Source organism: Candida tropicalis (assembly GCF_000006335.3).
Source record: "Candida tropicalis MYA-3404 genomic scaffold supercont3.2, whole genome shotgun sequence".
NCBI classification, from domain to species: domain Eukaryota; kingdom Fungi; phylum Ascomycota; class Pichiomycetes; order Serinales; family Debaryomycetaceae; genus Candida; species Candida tropicalis.
This window is the reverse complement of record NW_003020049.1, coordinates 1889167-1902197: the sequence shown is the minus strand read 5'-3', so window position 1 is coordinate 1902197 and position 13031 is coordinate 1889167. Positions and strand designations below refer to the sequence as shown.

At 34.3% G+C, this 13031-nt stretch overlaps 5 protein-coding genes across 5 annotated transcripts; 2 read left to right on the top strand and 3 right to left on the bottom strand. All coding sequences in view use genetic code 12, as the record gives it.

Moving 5' to 3' along the window:
- Positions 1 to 2342: 2342 nt before the first annotated feature.
- PIR1 (beta-1,3-glucan linked protein) lies at positions 2343 to 3491 on the top strand (the record flags this gene model as incomplete). Its single annotated transcript, XM_002547599.1, has 1 exon — positions 2343 to 3491. One exon carries the CDS (start codon positions 2343 to 2345, stop codon positions 3489 to 3491), a length of 1149 nt encoding a protein of 382 aa, XP_002547645.1.
- A 507-nt stretch (positions 3492 to 3998) lies between these two features.
- Positions 3999 to 6470, bottom strand: CTRG_01951 (serine/threonine protein kinase; the record flags this gene model as incomplete). The annotated part of the gene is made up of 1 exon (XM_002547598.1): positions 3999 to 6470. One exon carries the CDS (start codon positions 6468 to 6470, stop codon positions 3999 to 4001), a length of 2472 nt encoding a protein of 823 aa, XP_002547644.1.
- Positions 6471 to 7728: 1258 nt separating this feature from the next.
- On the bottom strand, positions 7729 to 8403 carry CTRG_01950 (RNA methylation protein; the record flags this gene model as incomplete). The annotated part of the gene is made up of 1 exon (XM_002547597.1): positions 7729 to 8403. The coding sequence occupies one exon, from the start codon at positions 8401 to 8403 to the stop codon at positions 7729 to 7731; it is 675 nt and encodes a 224-aa protein (XP_002547643.1).
- Positions 8404 to 8482: 79 nt separating this feature from the next.
- MSH3 (mismatch repair protein) lies at positions 8483 to 11530 on the top strand (the record flags this gene model as incomplete). The annotated part of the gene is made up of 1 exon (XM_002547596.1): positions 8483 to 11530. One exon carries the CDS (start codon positions 8483 to 8485, stop codon positions 11528 to 11530), a length of 3048 nt encoding a protein of 1015 aa, XP_002547642.1.
- On the bottom strand, positions 11522 to 12943 carry CTRG_01948 (uncharacterized protein; the record flags this gene model as incomplete). The annotated part of the gene is made up of 1 exon (XM_002547595.1): positions 11522 to 12943. One exon carries the CDS (start codon positions 12941 to 12943, stop codon positions 11522 to 11524), a length of 1422 nt encoding a protein of 473 aa, XP_002547641.1.
- Positions 12944 to 13031: the final 88 nt, after the last annotated feature.

Sequence of the window (13031 nt, the reverse complement as noted above, 5' to 3'; positions counted from 1 at the left end):
TACCAACAGAAAGGCTTTGTAGCACTCCGAGAAAATTAAATATTATGGTGATCCTCAAAATGATTGACTACGTCCTGGTTTTTATTTTCTTTTTTTTTACAATTGAATGGGATTTGCATTGATAAATTCTCCACAATTGATGGTTTCTTTTTCGGCAAGTGAGTGTAAAGAAAACATGTTGGGGGCATTCAAACTGTAAACGTACACCTTTTACAAATATAATCAGTATTCAAACGTATTGCCAATATCTGTTTAAAGCGACCCTCAACCCACTTTAAATTTTAATAAAGTAACGAAAGCAATACTCCGTAGGTTTAGGCGAATCATTTTTTGAACAAACGATATGCATTATTGTTTATGTTAATAATCAATTCGTCTAGTATAATATTTTATTGCTCTTTTCGTATAAAAGATGTCTAGTGGACGTTATGCTGATCTTATCGTTCAATAAAAAGCCTAATAAATAAGAAGATAACATATATTGAGTTTTGTATTTCTTCAAGAGAATATATCAAATTGTATGTTGTACTTTTTGTTAACTTTTCGCAACTTTATTCCACTAAAAAGAAAAAGAAAAGAAAGTCCCACAGCAATTATTGCACTCCTTTAAGTTAATAATTTAACATATGCGTTCTGTTGAAAAGCAAATTATCACGGAAGAAACAATTACCGTTTCCTAATTCTCTGTAGCAACGTCATCAATTGGAATTGTCTTACATTTCTCATTTCCCTACATCCTGAAAGTTTTAGAAGATTTTAAAAGTTTATTGGCATCACATGAATAGATCACGTGATTTTTTTTTTTTTGTAGATCGAAAGATGGCATCAGACTACTTTTAACATTAGATCCATTACGTAAACGAAAACTTTAAAAAAAAAACTTTATCAATAGTCGAAGTGATCAAATTTTAAGAGGCGATGATTTCAAGTAATTAATTTCCCAACTATTGACTTTTGTAAAGTTATTGTATCTTGAACTGTGCCTCATCGGAGAACAATTCGACTTTTCTTCTCCTTTGTCGGCTGGTTTCACGGGAAAGGACTTGAAACGATTGAAGCCTCCCCCTCTCTCTCTACAGCCCTGTTCCATAGTCTCGGTCTATACTATCCAACCAACAATTAGTGATTTATCCTTTGAATTTCTCATTTGATGTTGTTCTCTGTCTTTGAGTGATGGCTGTTACCATAGTTTCACTATTGAATTTTCTTGTGTTAGTTTACTACCACGGAGAATCTAATCGATGCCCTGCAGTAACCGTTTCCCCCTTTTAATATTATTATTAATATTTTTTTTTTTTCAGAACGATCTATCCGTATTTAAAATTTTGTATCTGATTTGCCAAGAGTGGATTTTACATGCCGGAATTCATGAACAAACCAGTTCATTGATTGATTGGTTGTGGTAAAAGAAGATATCAAAGCCATGCTGACCAATAGGAGTAATCAAAGATTGAATAAACAAATACACTAAAAATAGAATTAATGTCTCTTCCTTTCTGATCCGAAGGAATACTAAAAGAAAAAGGGGAGATGAAAAAAAAGGACTAAAAACTAAAAACTAAAAACTAAAAATAGGATTGATTTGTAATTCCTATCAAATGTTTAATGTCGCATCTCATGGTTGCTTTCCAGGATTCATTTTAATTTTTCTTTTTTGGACTCAGGATTTTACTCCAGCCAGCCATTTTTTTTTATTCCCCTTCTCACTCCGGAAAATTCGTGACATTATCGGTTTTGCAACTTTTTCCCAGATAATGTCGCACGGGTAAGCCTTGTAATACTGCGGGAGTGAAATGATGTAACCAAATATTAAAATTTTAACAAGCCAGCAATTTAATTACATAACCTATTTGGATTAAATTACTTACATAAATTTAGTGGAAAGAAAAAAAAAAATAAAGGGGAGGATCCATGAAAAATCAACAATAATGTACACTAAATTGAATATTCTATTCGTGACCGGATCACCCAGTGATTCGATACCTAGGATCGCACAAAAAGCAAGATTGTAGTTTCTAGCCAGCACAAATCAATCGTTACCAGTTGATTTCTATAATTTGCTCATTATCTATGAATTGATCTGATACCAACTCTTTATTCTCCCCCTTTTTTTTTAAAAAAAAAAAAAATAACAACATAATTTTAGATTTAGTATGACCTAGTTGGTTCTTAGCGTACAAAATCAAAAAGAACAATATCTAACTGTAATTATTATTTCAAAAAGTATTTAAACAGGGGAAATTTTACTTCCAAGAAAATATTTTTTTTTCTTATTCATTCATCTTTTATATTCCACAATAATCACAAACTATTATAATCATAATAATAAATTATCATCAACAATGAAGTATTCTACCCTTTTCACCATTGCTGCATTCTTATGTTCATCTTCCTTGGCTGCTACTCTTCCTGAAGAAAATTATTCAACTTTAAGTCCTTCAGCTCATGCTTTATCAGGTGCAACCACTGATTTTACTGGTACTTTTGGTATTCAAATTGTCACTGTTGAATCTGCATCTGCTCTTTCAACCGATAAATCAACTTCTACTTTAACTAAAGATAAAAGAGCAGTAGCCACTCCTGTTGCACAAATTTCCGATGGTCAAATTCAACACCAAACCACAGCTGCTCCAGTTCAACAAATCTCAGATGGTCAAATTCAACATCAAACAAAAGCAACTACTACTGCTAGTCCTGTTAAACAAATTTCTGACGGACAAATTCAACACCAAACAAAAGCCACTACTACTGCTAGTCCTGTCAAACAAATCTCAGATGGTCAAATTCAACACCAAACTAAAGTCACTACCACCGCTTCCCCAGTGAAACAAATCTCAGATGGTCAAGTCCAACATCAAACCAAAGCTACTACTACCGCTTCCCCAGTTAAACAAATCTCCGACGGACAAATCCAACACCAAACCACTGCTGCTTCTGCTGTTAAACAAATTAGTGATGGTCAAATCCAACATCAAACTACTGCATCAGCTATCAAGCAAATTAGTGATGGTCAAATCCAACATCAAACCACTGCTACTGCTGCTGCCCAAATTAGTGATGGCCAAGTTCAACATCAAACTACTGCCACCGGTGCTGCTCAAATTACTGATGGTCAAGTTAATGCCAACTCAGATTCATCTGCTTCTACTACTGCCAAAGACGATAGTGAAGATGATGATGACTCCCTTCCACAAGCTTGTTCTGCTGAAAACAACTTAGAAATGACTTTACATGATGGTGTTTTGAAAGATTCTTTAAACAGATGGGGTAGTATTGTTGCTAATCGTCAATTCCAATTTGATGGTCCAATTCCTCAAGCTGGTGTTATTTACTCTGCTGGTTGGTCAATTAGAAACGGTTACTTGTATTTGGGTGATTCTGATGTTTTCTACCAATGTTTATCTGGTGATTTCTACAATTTGTATGACGAAAATGTCGCTGCTCAATGTTCTGCCGTTAAATTAAGTGTTATTGAATTTGTTGATTGTTAAAATAAAAACAAAAATAATTAACAAATCTTACATCAAAAGGTTTTGATTCTTACGAAAGGTCGTTAAATTTTTATTCTTCATTTTTTATTTTCTATTTCGTTGGTCATTTATTTTCAGGGAGGGGTTTTTATGATTGTATATTCGTTTTCTAATTAGCTTTCATACTTATTTTATTATTATTCATAGTCATTATCATTGTTTATCTTAAAAGAAAAAAAAAAATACAAATCAAAAGTTTATTACGTCATCAATTATTCAATCCTCGTAAAACTATGTTTCGCACCCAAAAATATCACAGAAGAAAAAAAAAAAAAAATAAAAACCATAATTAGAAACTTACATATGGTAGCATTAAGCAAGTTAAATCCGATCGTTTGCTAAATTGATTACGTAGCTCTATTATATATACCTATAATCTCATTTATAAACTTTTACTTTCTTTTTTTTTTTTTTTCTATTTCTTTGTGATTACTCTATTTACTTTTTTATGTCGTTTCTAATTGATCATTAACGTTTCAAGAATCCCTTTTGTTTTATTGAATTATCGTGTTCAGAAGTCATAGTATATGCAACACTAGTATATGCACTACTCTCCGGATTATATTGTGGACTCAGATTGAAATCTTCAAATTCCCCATATCTTAATGTTACCGAATTAAACCTCGAGAATGGATCATTTTCATTTATACTGTTAGATGAAGCTTCAATAATTTCTTCCGATTCTTGAGCAGGTCTTTCAAATCTCTTGTTTGATTTAGTTAAAATTGGAATCATTGGAGGTTTTTGATGTCTTAATAATGCCCACTGGGTATCCTTAAAAAAAGCATGGCTCTTGATCTCTGATGCACCAGTCTTGGAACCCAATCGTTTCTCTTCGTCTTTGATCAACAACTTTTTGATAATGTTTCTACAATTTGATGAAACAGATTGAGTGTCCAAAAATTTCACTTCCTTCTTCAACACATTGGCAAATGTCTTTTTTCGATCCTGACCCTTAAATGGTGTGGTACCATACAACATCTCATAAATGAAAATCCCCAATGTCCACCAATCAACGGCACTAGTGTGTCCTTTACCACGAATAACTTCTGGTGCAATATATTCTTCTGTTCCAACAAATGAATTTGTTCTGAATCCATCAATACAAGCTTTAGTATCAATTGTTGGTCCATTATGATGATTTGAACTTCCTGATGACGGTAAATGCATTCCCGATTTGTTAAATGAAATTTCTGGGTTTTTGGCTCGTTCACTTTGTTTAGATAAATCAAAATCACTCAACATAATATGTCCAGATTGATGTAATAAGATATTCTCCGGTTTCAAATCACGATATATAAATCCCATCAAATGAAGATATTCCAATGCAGCTGTAACTTCAGCAGCATAAAATCTCGCATCTGCTTCACAAATAGTTTTAGTTTCTCTAGTTTGCAAGGCACGGAAAAACTCTCCACCCATACAATATTCCATACAAAGATACAAATGCTCCTTAGATTGAAATGAATGATACAACGTAACAATAAATGGATGGTTTGATGTAGCCAAAATCTCTTGCTCGGCCAATGCACGTTTGATTTTATTTCTTTCAATCATCTCTTTTTTACTCAATATCTTCATGGCATAAAGCTTATTGGTCTGCTTTTCTCTAACCAAGTACACTTTCCCAACATCACCTTTTCCCAATAATCTAATTTTTTCAAAACTATCCGGACGAACTTGAACATCAACGATCTTGGTAGCTGAATTAGAATATGTTCTGTCTTGTGTGTAAGTTCTTGGACGACCTGTGATCTTCACTTCCCCTATATGTTTATTGATATCAAATGGATCTTCAGTTTTCTGTGGAGATGCAGAAACCGATGGTGAAGTTGAAGAAACCCCATGTTGGTCTCCTGCTTGTTTATCAACCATTAGACGGTGTACTAATGGCGCTGATGCTACTCTTCTCAAGGCACGCTGAAATGGGGACGCTGGAACTGCCAAGTCGGTTTCTTGTTCAACAGGCTTCAAGTTTAATTCATCTCCTTCCATAATCAGTCTTATTGGTGTCTTTGGAAGTGGTGAACTTGGCTCCGAATTGTCTTCACTTGAGGTTGATATTTCACGACTATGTATCTTCGGAGGTTTCAAAACACCTTGGTCATTTAATGAAAACACCGAATCATTATGTCTCAAAGAAACTGATAAATCTCCCCTATTAGGTGCTGTTTCCAAATGCGCATTCTGAGAAGCTTTCAGGTGTTCAGGCAAACCTTGGTATTGGAAATATGGATTTGACTGAGCTACGGGACTCAGTGGGGATGAATCAAGGTTATCATCAACAGTTGCTTCTCCTACTGTATTAATAGCTGATGGGGGTGTTATCTGTACCGGCATATCTTCAGTTCGTGATACATGTGTTGTGTTTGATGGAGTTATTTGGTTTTCCGTCAAACTGTCATTCAATGATGTTGATGTACCTGTAGTAACGATATGTGGTACTGGTGGTTCCTTTTTGAATCGCGGCGGAGTTAAGGGGGTTGATACTGATCTTGTTCTTCCAACTGTACGTGCATCCTCGGAATGTATAGACGTACTTGATGGCAATCTAAACATATTTTTCAACCTTACAAAGCCTGAATTATTCTGTTCGGATGTGGAAGGCAGGGACGATGAATGATTATCCGTGGTTTCATTTGACGTCGACCGCGATTGATCTTGGTGTTCCTTGTTAAATAAAAATCTTGTGAATGAAATAGATCTAGTTCTGTTTCTTGACAGAGGTCTAGAGTCTGGGATAGATAGTTTTTCTATAGGTTCCGGGGTAATTGAAGGATCTTCATGTGTTTCCTCTACCTCGTGCTCCTCTGGAATGGAGGTGGAAGAAGTGGGGGAGTTGTTACTATTATTATTGTTGGTATTCGAGATATCGTTGGTGGAAGTTGTGGAGTTGTTACTATGGCTGTGATTGTGGTTGAATATCGATAACATTACCATTCTTTATGTTTATTGTTGGTGGTAGAAAGGTTGATTCTCTGGCAAGTGAACTCGTGGGAATATTTGATGAAATTTTTTAGAAAATAATAAATTAATTGAACAAGCCAAAAAAAAAAGAAAAGCTAAAAAATAAAAAGTAAAAAAAGCAAAAACAACAAGAAAAAAAAAAGAAAGACAGTAGAAGTGAGAATTTATGTGTGAGGTGTTGTGATTGTAATAATTTCTTTTTTTTTCTCTCTCTCCCTTCCTCTGTGCCATGATTGTTCGTTCTGTGGGTCGTACATTTGTGAAGATGGGCCAGTGTTGGGGTTGGGGCGGGCCGACATTAATATATATGTTTCAAAGAGGGAAAGTAGAGAAATGAAATATATTGACTATTACTTCTTCCATGTTGCCTTTTATGTTAAGTTTTCAAAATGAGGAAGGTTGACCATTGCTATACTGTGATTGCTAACTAATACTCAATTCTTGCGGCCATACGTGGGCGTGGACAAGAAAGAGAAAGAGAGACACAGTAATAAAATAAAAGGTGGAGAGAAGATACGTAGAACAGAACAGAACGAAAGTAATTAAAATACAAAATAGGGGAAAGGAAAAGAGGAAAGAAGGAGGGAAATTGAACCCACAAAAATAATTGACACAAACCGGAAAAATTGAAAAACTAAAAAACTGAAAAAAAAAACTAACTAAGTTGTGGGCTGTGATCCAACCGGCGTCTCGTTTCCAGTGGCCCAGTTTCAACGCCCATTTTCAACGCGTCTTATCAGGCGTATGGACATTTAGAAAACGAATACAATCTGATAAAGAAAGAAGAAACAAAAAAACTGCCCCCAAGGTTGGCTATATGTGCTCATTACTAAGACTTCAATTATTGATACGAACTGCTTAAAAAAACGATTAAAAACTCTTATGGGGGGAATTGCTAATCTTCGGGAATACTTGTTTATCTATCTATTTATTAGCTTTCGCCAAATAGTCAAGTTAAACCGATCATGTTGCCTTGTCACTAGTTTTTTTTTTAAAAACACCTTGTTTTCTAGTCGATGTGGCGCAACTCTCAAGCCGACTATCATGGAGTTGAGATTCCTCTAGGCTGAACATACCTTTGTAACTATTTACGAGAGATTCATAGCCACTTTTTGGAAACCATGATAATTCCTTGTCCGCGAAGTTAATATCACGTGACCCGGGACACAGAAACAACGTAATTCTTTAGCTGTATTGATATACATATATATATATTATTAACTTTAACTATCTAATTAACTAAGTGAGGTGGTAAAAGGAAGTTAGGTATGGAATTTTTGATGTAATAGATGTGTTGACAGTTTTTACAGATCATTTTACCTTCGATGATCTGTGTTTCAATCAATAAAGTGTGTAAATCTCTTAATACGGCTTGGCTATCTTCCATAATTGGATCCAAGTCTTCTGGTTTGGTAGGTGGTAAAGATTCATTGCCCAAATCTTTAGCAACTTGTATTATAGCATTCCAATCTAATCTATCTAACATATGAACAATAAATTCTGGGTTGTAATCTTGTTCTTCTTGGACTAATTCACATTCTTCATACTTTAATGGAAATGAGTCCAATGATGATTGACATCCTTTAACAGCACATTTGACAAAATTTGTTGTAAGAAACTTCATGGTTGATCTATATTTGTGTGTGATGACTACTAACTCGAGGTTAAGTTTGCAATGAGATGGAGCGCAGATTATCAACTGAAAAATAAAAAAAATAAAAAAAAATTTAAAAAAACAAATTGCCATTAAACACGACCACGATAATATTTGGAGAGTAAATAAACCGAAATGTATATATATAACAAGATGGCCATGCAAAAATACGATGGTACAGCTTGTAAATTTAGCTACTGTGTGGTCATTGAAGTGGACAGAAACTTGAATTGGTTGTCGCATTAAGTGCATCTCATATACATGAAAAAGCTCCAAATATGAACATCACAGTATTCCAATATCACTTTAGCCTGATGACTGGTGCACACTTATGAATAAACTAGCTTCTATTGTTGATACTGGTGTATTTCGAAGCTGCAATTGTAATAAACGGCGAACAGTTTATAAATTCCCAAAAGGAATGGCAGAACACGCGGAACGTCAAAACAAAAAGGGGAGAATTTTTTTTTTTTTTTTTCAAATATCAAGACCCCACCCATTTAATCTAACCAAGGCAATGCATCAGAGCAAAATCAGCAGATTCTTTACTCCAAAAAAGCGTGCTACCGAAGATGAATCTAATACTAAATCAGTCACATCACCTACATCATCTTCCACATGCAGCTCAAAATTGGCTGAGTTTATCTTCGATCCTGAATCCACATCAGAAGACTGTGTCCCATCATCCAAACAGAAGAAAAGAAAGTCAAAGGGTATAATCAGCGCTCCAGAATCGAAAAAAGTCAAACCTCAATTGACAGCCATGGAAAGTCAGATTCTTGATTTGTTGTCTGAGAATTCTGACAAGATATTGTTGATTCAAAATGGTTATAAATACAGGGCCTATGGTGAAGGAGGTCGAACCGTTGCAAATATTCTTAATATGTGCTTCATTGAAGACAAGAAAGATCTGAGATTTGGACGCTGTAGTTTTCCCGAAGTTAACTTGCACAAACATCTTCAAAGACTTTTGAACCATGGGCTCACTATTGGGATTGTTAAGCAGTTAGAATCGGCTGCTTTAAAGGAGTTTGATGAAACTAAAAAATCTTCAAGCATAATGGAAAGAGGACTTACTGCAGTTTATACAAAATCTACTTATTTTGGTGATGAATGTGTGAAAGATTCAACTTCTGAGGATTATTTTGATGGTGGGAAGTACATTATTTGCCTCAATGAAATTCTGACTAAAGAATTTGCATTGGTAGCTGTCAGACCATCAACTGGTGAAATTATTTATGATCAATTCATGGATAGCGGGTTTAGATATGAGTTGGAAACGCGATTACTTTATCTACCACCAGATGAAGTAATTGTCATTAGTAAGTCAGAGAATATACTGACAATGAAAATACTAAAATCAATTGACGACAACCTCAAGACTACTCGTGTTAATATACCAGAAGATACACTAGAATCTTGGAAGCACATTTTAGGAGATGATGCACTTGAACTTTATTCCGTCAATTATTCCCTTCCATTACAGCAATGTTTTGTTTCACTTCTTGAGTACTTGTCACGATTGAATGTGGCTAATATGCTAAGCATTCACGATAATGTCACGCTATTCAATGATTCTAAAAAGCATATGGTTATTCCCGCAGAAGCTATCAAATCACTTGAATTGTTTACCAACACTACTACAAATTCAAGTATTGGGTCATTGGTTAATATTTTGGATCGCACAAGAACTCGATTTGGTTACCGTCTTTTCCAAAAATGGATATCACATCCGCTTATTGAAATCAAGGCAATAGAAGAAAGACATGAGGCCATAAATGCATTGTCTGAACACAATATTTTGTTTGAATCGATGGAAAGGTTTCTTGGTGCATTGAAAAACAATGATCTTGAATCAATGTTGATGAAACTCCATTATTCGGCTGATGGAACAACACCGAATAGAATCAACAGAAAGGAAGTATACGCTATATTGAACCATTTTGATGATTTATTCAAGTTGGTTAATAAATTTGAAAAGACAATAAGATCTAAAGATTTTGGTTCATCTATAGTAAACAAAATCTTTGATGAGTTGTTATCGTTTACTAATACGATTGAAGATAGTTTGAGTCTAATAGATCCTAGTTTTCTTGATGCTGTCGATCATTCTCAAATAGTCCAAAGGTTTTTCAAAAGAGGAAGTTTTGAAGCGATAGAAGAACAATATGCTAAATTGAAGGAATTGGACATTCAATTCGAAGATGAATTGAACAGGATCCGGACTGAGTTAAATAATCCATCCTTAAGATATATACTGGTTAGTAAAGAAGATCATCTCATTGAAGTTAGAAAGTCCAAAGAGAAAGACTTGTCAGATAATTACATTAAGATCAATTCAACCAACACAGTGGGAAGATACCGATCCAAAGAAGTAGTAAAATTACGAAAGTTAATGAAATATCATGAGGTGAAATTATTTCAAAGATGTGATGAAGAATTTAGAAGGTTTATTGCTGATTTAGATGTTAGATATGTAAGTTTGATGAAATCTGTCAAGAATTTGGCTACATTGGATGCACTTCTATCTCTTCGGGACGCTAGTCGTGATGGAGGCTATGTGCAACCCAAATTGGTGAATGATTTAAGTATCAAGGTGCAAAATGCCAGAAATCCAATTATAGAGAATTTGCGTTCCAATTATATTGCGAACAATATTGATATCGACGAAAACTCCCGAGTTTCAATTATTACAGGTCCAAATATGGGTGGAAAGTCGTCTTATGTGAAAACTGTTGCATTATTAACTATAATGGCACAAGTTGGATGTTTTTTACCTTGTGATTATGCAGTTATGGGTATATTTGATTCGATATTCATAAGAATGGGAGCAAGTGATGATATATTGCAAAACAAATCCACATTCATGGTAGAAATGCTTGAATGTAAGAATATAATTCTGAACTTGGGCGATCGATCATTGGTGATTCTAGATGAAATTGGTAGAGGAACAGGAACAACCGATGGTATTTCTTTGGCATATTCGATATTGAAATACTTAATTGAATGCGAACTTAAACCGGTATTGTTTTTCATTACCCATTTTCCTTCTATTTCAGTTTTGGAAAATGAACACCCCCAAGAAGTAGCCAATTTCCATATGGGATACGAAGAAGTTTATAATGATGACGAAAGTGAAGGAATTCCAGAGATTATATTTTTGTATAACTTATGTCGTGGTGTTGTTAACAATCTGTATGGGTTGAATGTTGCCAAATTGGCTGGTGTTCCCAAGGAATTGATTCTCAAGGCATCGGTCATAAGTGAAAAATTAAAAGCGGACATTGAATTGAAGGATCATTGGAAGTTTGCTCAAATGGTAAAAAAATTTCTTAAAAATGAACTTGACATAGATTCTCTACTTAAATATTTAACGTAATCTAAAAAATTCTACAACTAAATCATTAAATATTTTTGGATTGTCTAAATATAAATGATGACCTGCGTTTTCAATAACCTTAAAACTAGATAAACCTTTCTTCCGTTTGTTAATCTCATCACTAATGTACTGTCCTCCATTTTTGTTCATCCAGTCTTTGTCCCCATAAACCCACAAACTTCTAATTTCATTTTCAACAAAGAACTCTACTAATCCACGGTTACAAAGAGGTAGTTTGGCTAACACTTCATGGTTTATCAATCTCGTGATTGCAACTTCACCAGATCCCTGGTATTGGTTAAAAATTGAGTAAGAGTAGTTGTGCAATTTCATAATCATCTCAGTGGTGTCGCTATCATTACCAAAATTTTTGAATCTCCTAAACGACCAAAATGATAAAATCTTGGAGTAAAATGGACCCAAGAACTGTAAGACCTCAAATGGAGATTTATTCGTTGACCAAAGTTTCTCAATTATCCAACTTTTGGGGAATTTTGGTTGACCTATAGTCTTCCAAAATGTTGTAAGCTCTTCAGTTATAATAATATCTTCCCCTTCTTTGTTCTCGAAATGTAACTCTCCAAAGGGATCGTTGTGGAAATTCACTTGATGATCTTTGTTATTGATTAAACTAGCTTCACTTGATTCTGTTCCCATTGGACTAACCAAAATAACATCTTCGACCATTTTGTTATGATTATACTTCAACAAGTAACAACAGGATAGATATCCACCCATAGAATGGCCAATTAGTTTGAATTTGGAAATGTCCCTTTGCATTCTCCAATTCTCGATTTTATCAATAAACCAATTTTCAATTTCCAAAACTTGACTAATCTTATCTTTTAAGTTTTCATGTTCAATTAAAAATTCGCTTGGAAACTTTGGTCTACTAGAATTCCCAAACCCAGGTAAATCAATAAAATGTAATCTCACTCCTGGAATTTTGATCAATGTTTCAACATTCTTAATAAAATATCCCATTGCCGCCATATACCCATGGATAATGACGATATGTTGATCCTTTGCATGTGGATCAGAATTGTTTTCAAGATAAAATTCATGGATACTGTTTCCATCCTTCAATTCAATGTCTAGTAACTTCCCATAGATAGGAACTTTGGTCTCGAGTTCAGGTTTATCAGGTTCATAAAGATAAATTTCAGATGGTAACATAGTTCTAAACAATTCATATTCAATTTTTCTGTTTCTTTGTTTTGCTTGCCTCAACTGTTCTGAGTCTTCTTGAAGTTCACTATTATTTTCATTCATTAATGATCTTGGACTTGACCACCAATCTTGAAACGATTGTAGGATAGAAATTGAGGAGGTAGACGACGCATTTGATTCTAATGAATTTCCAGACAAAGGAGATTCAAGTGATGAACTAGTTAATGTGTTAACATCAGACATGGCATTTGATCAAGAAATTGAATAGAAGTATATAAATAAAGAAACAGGTAACGTAAAAAAAAGGAACATACTCGCCCCTTATCTATAA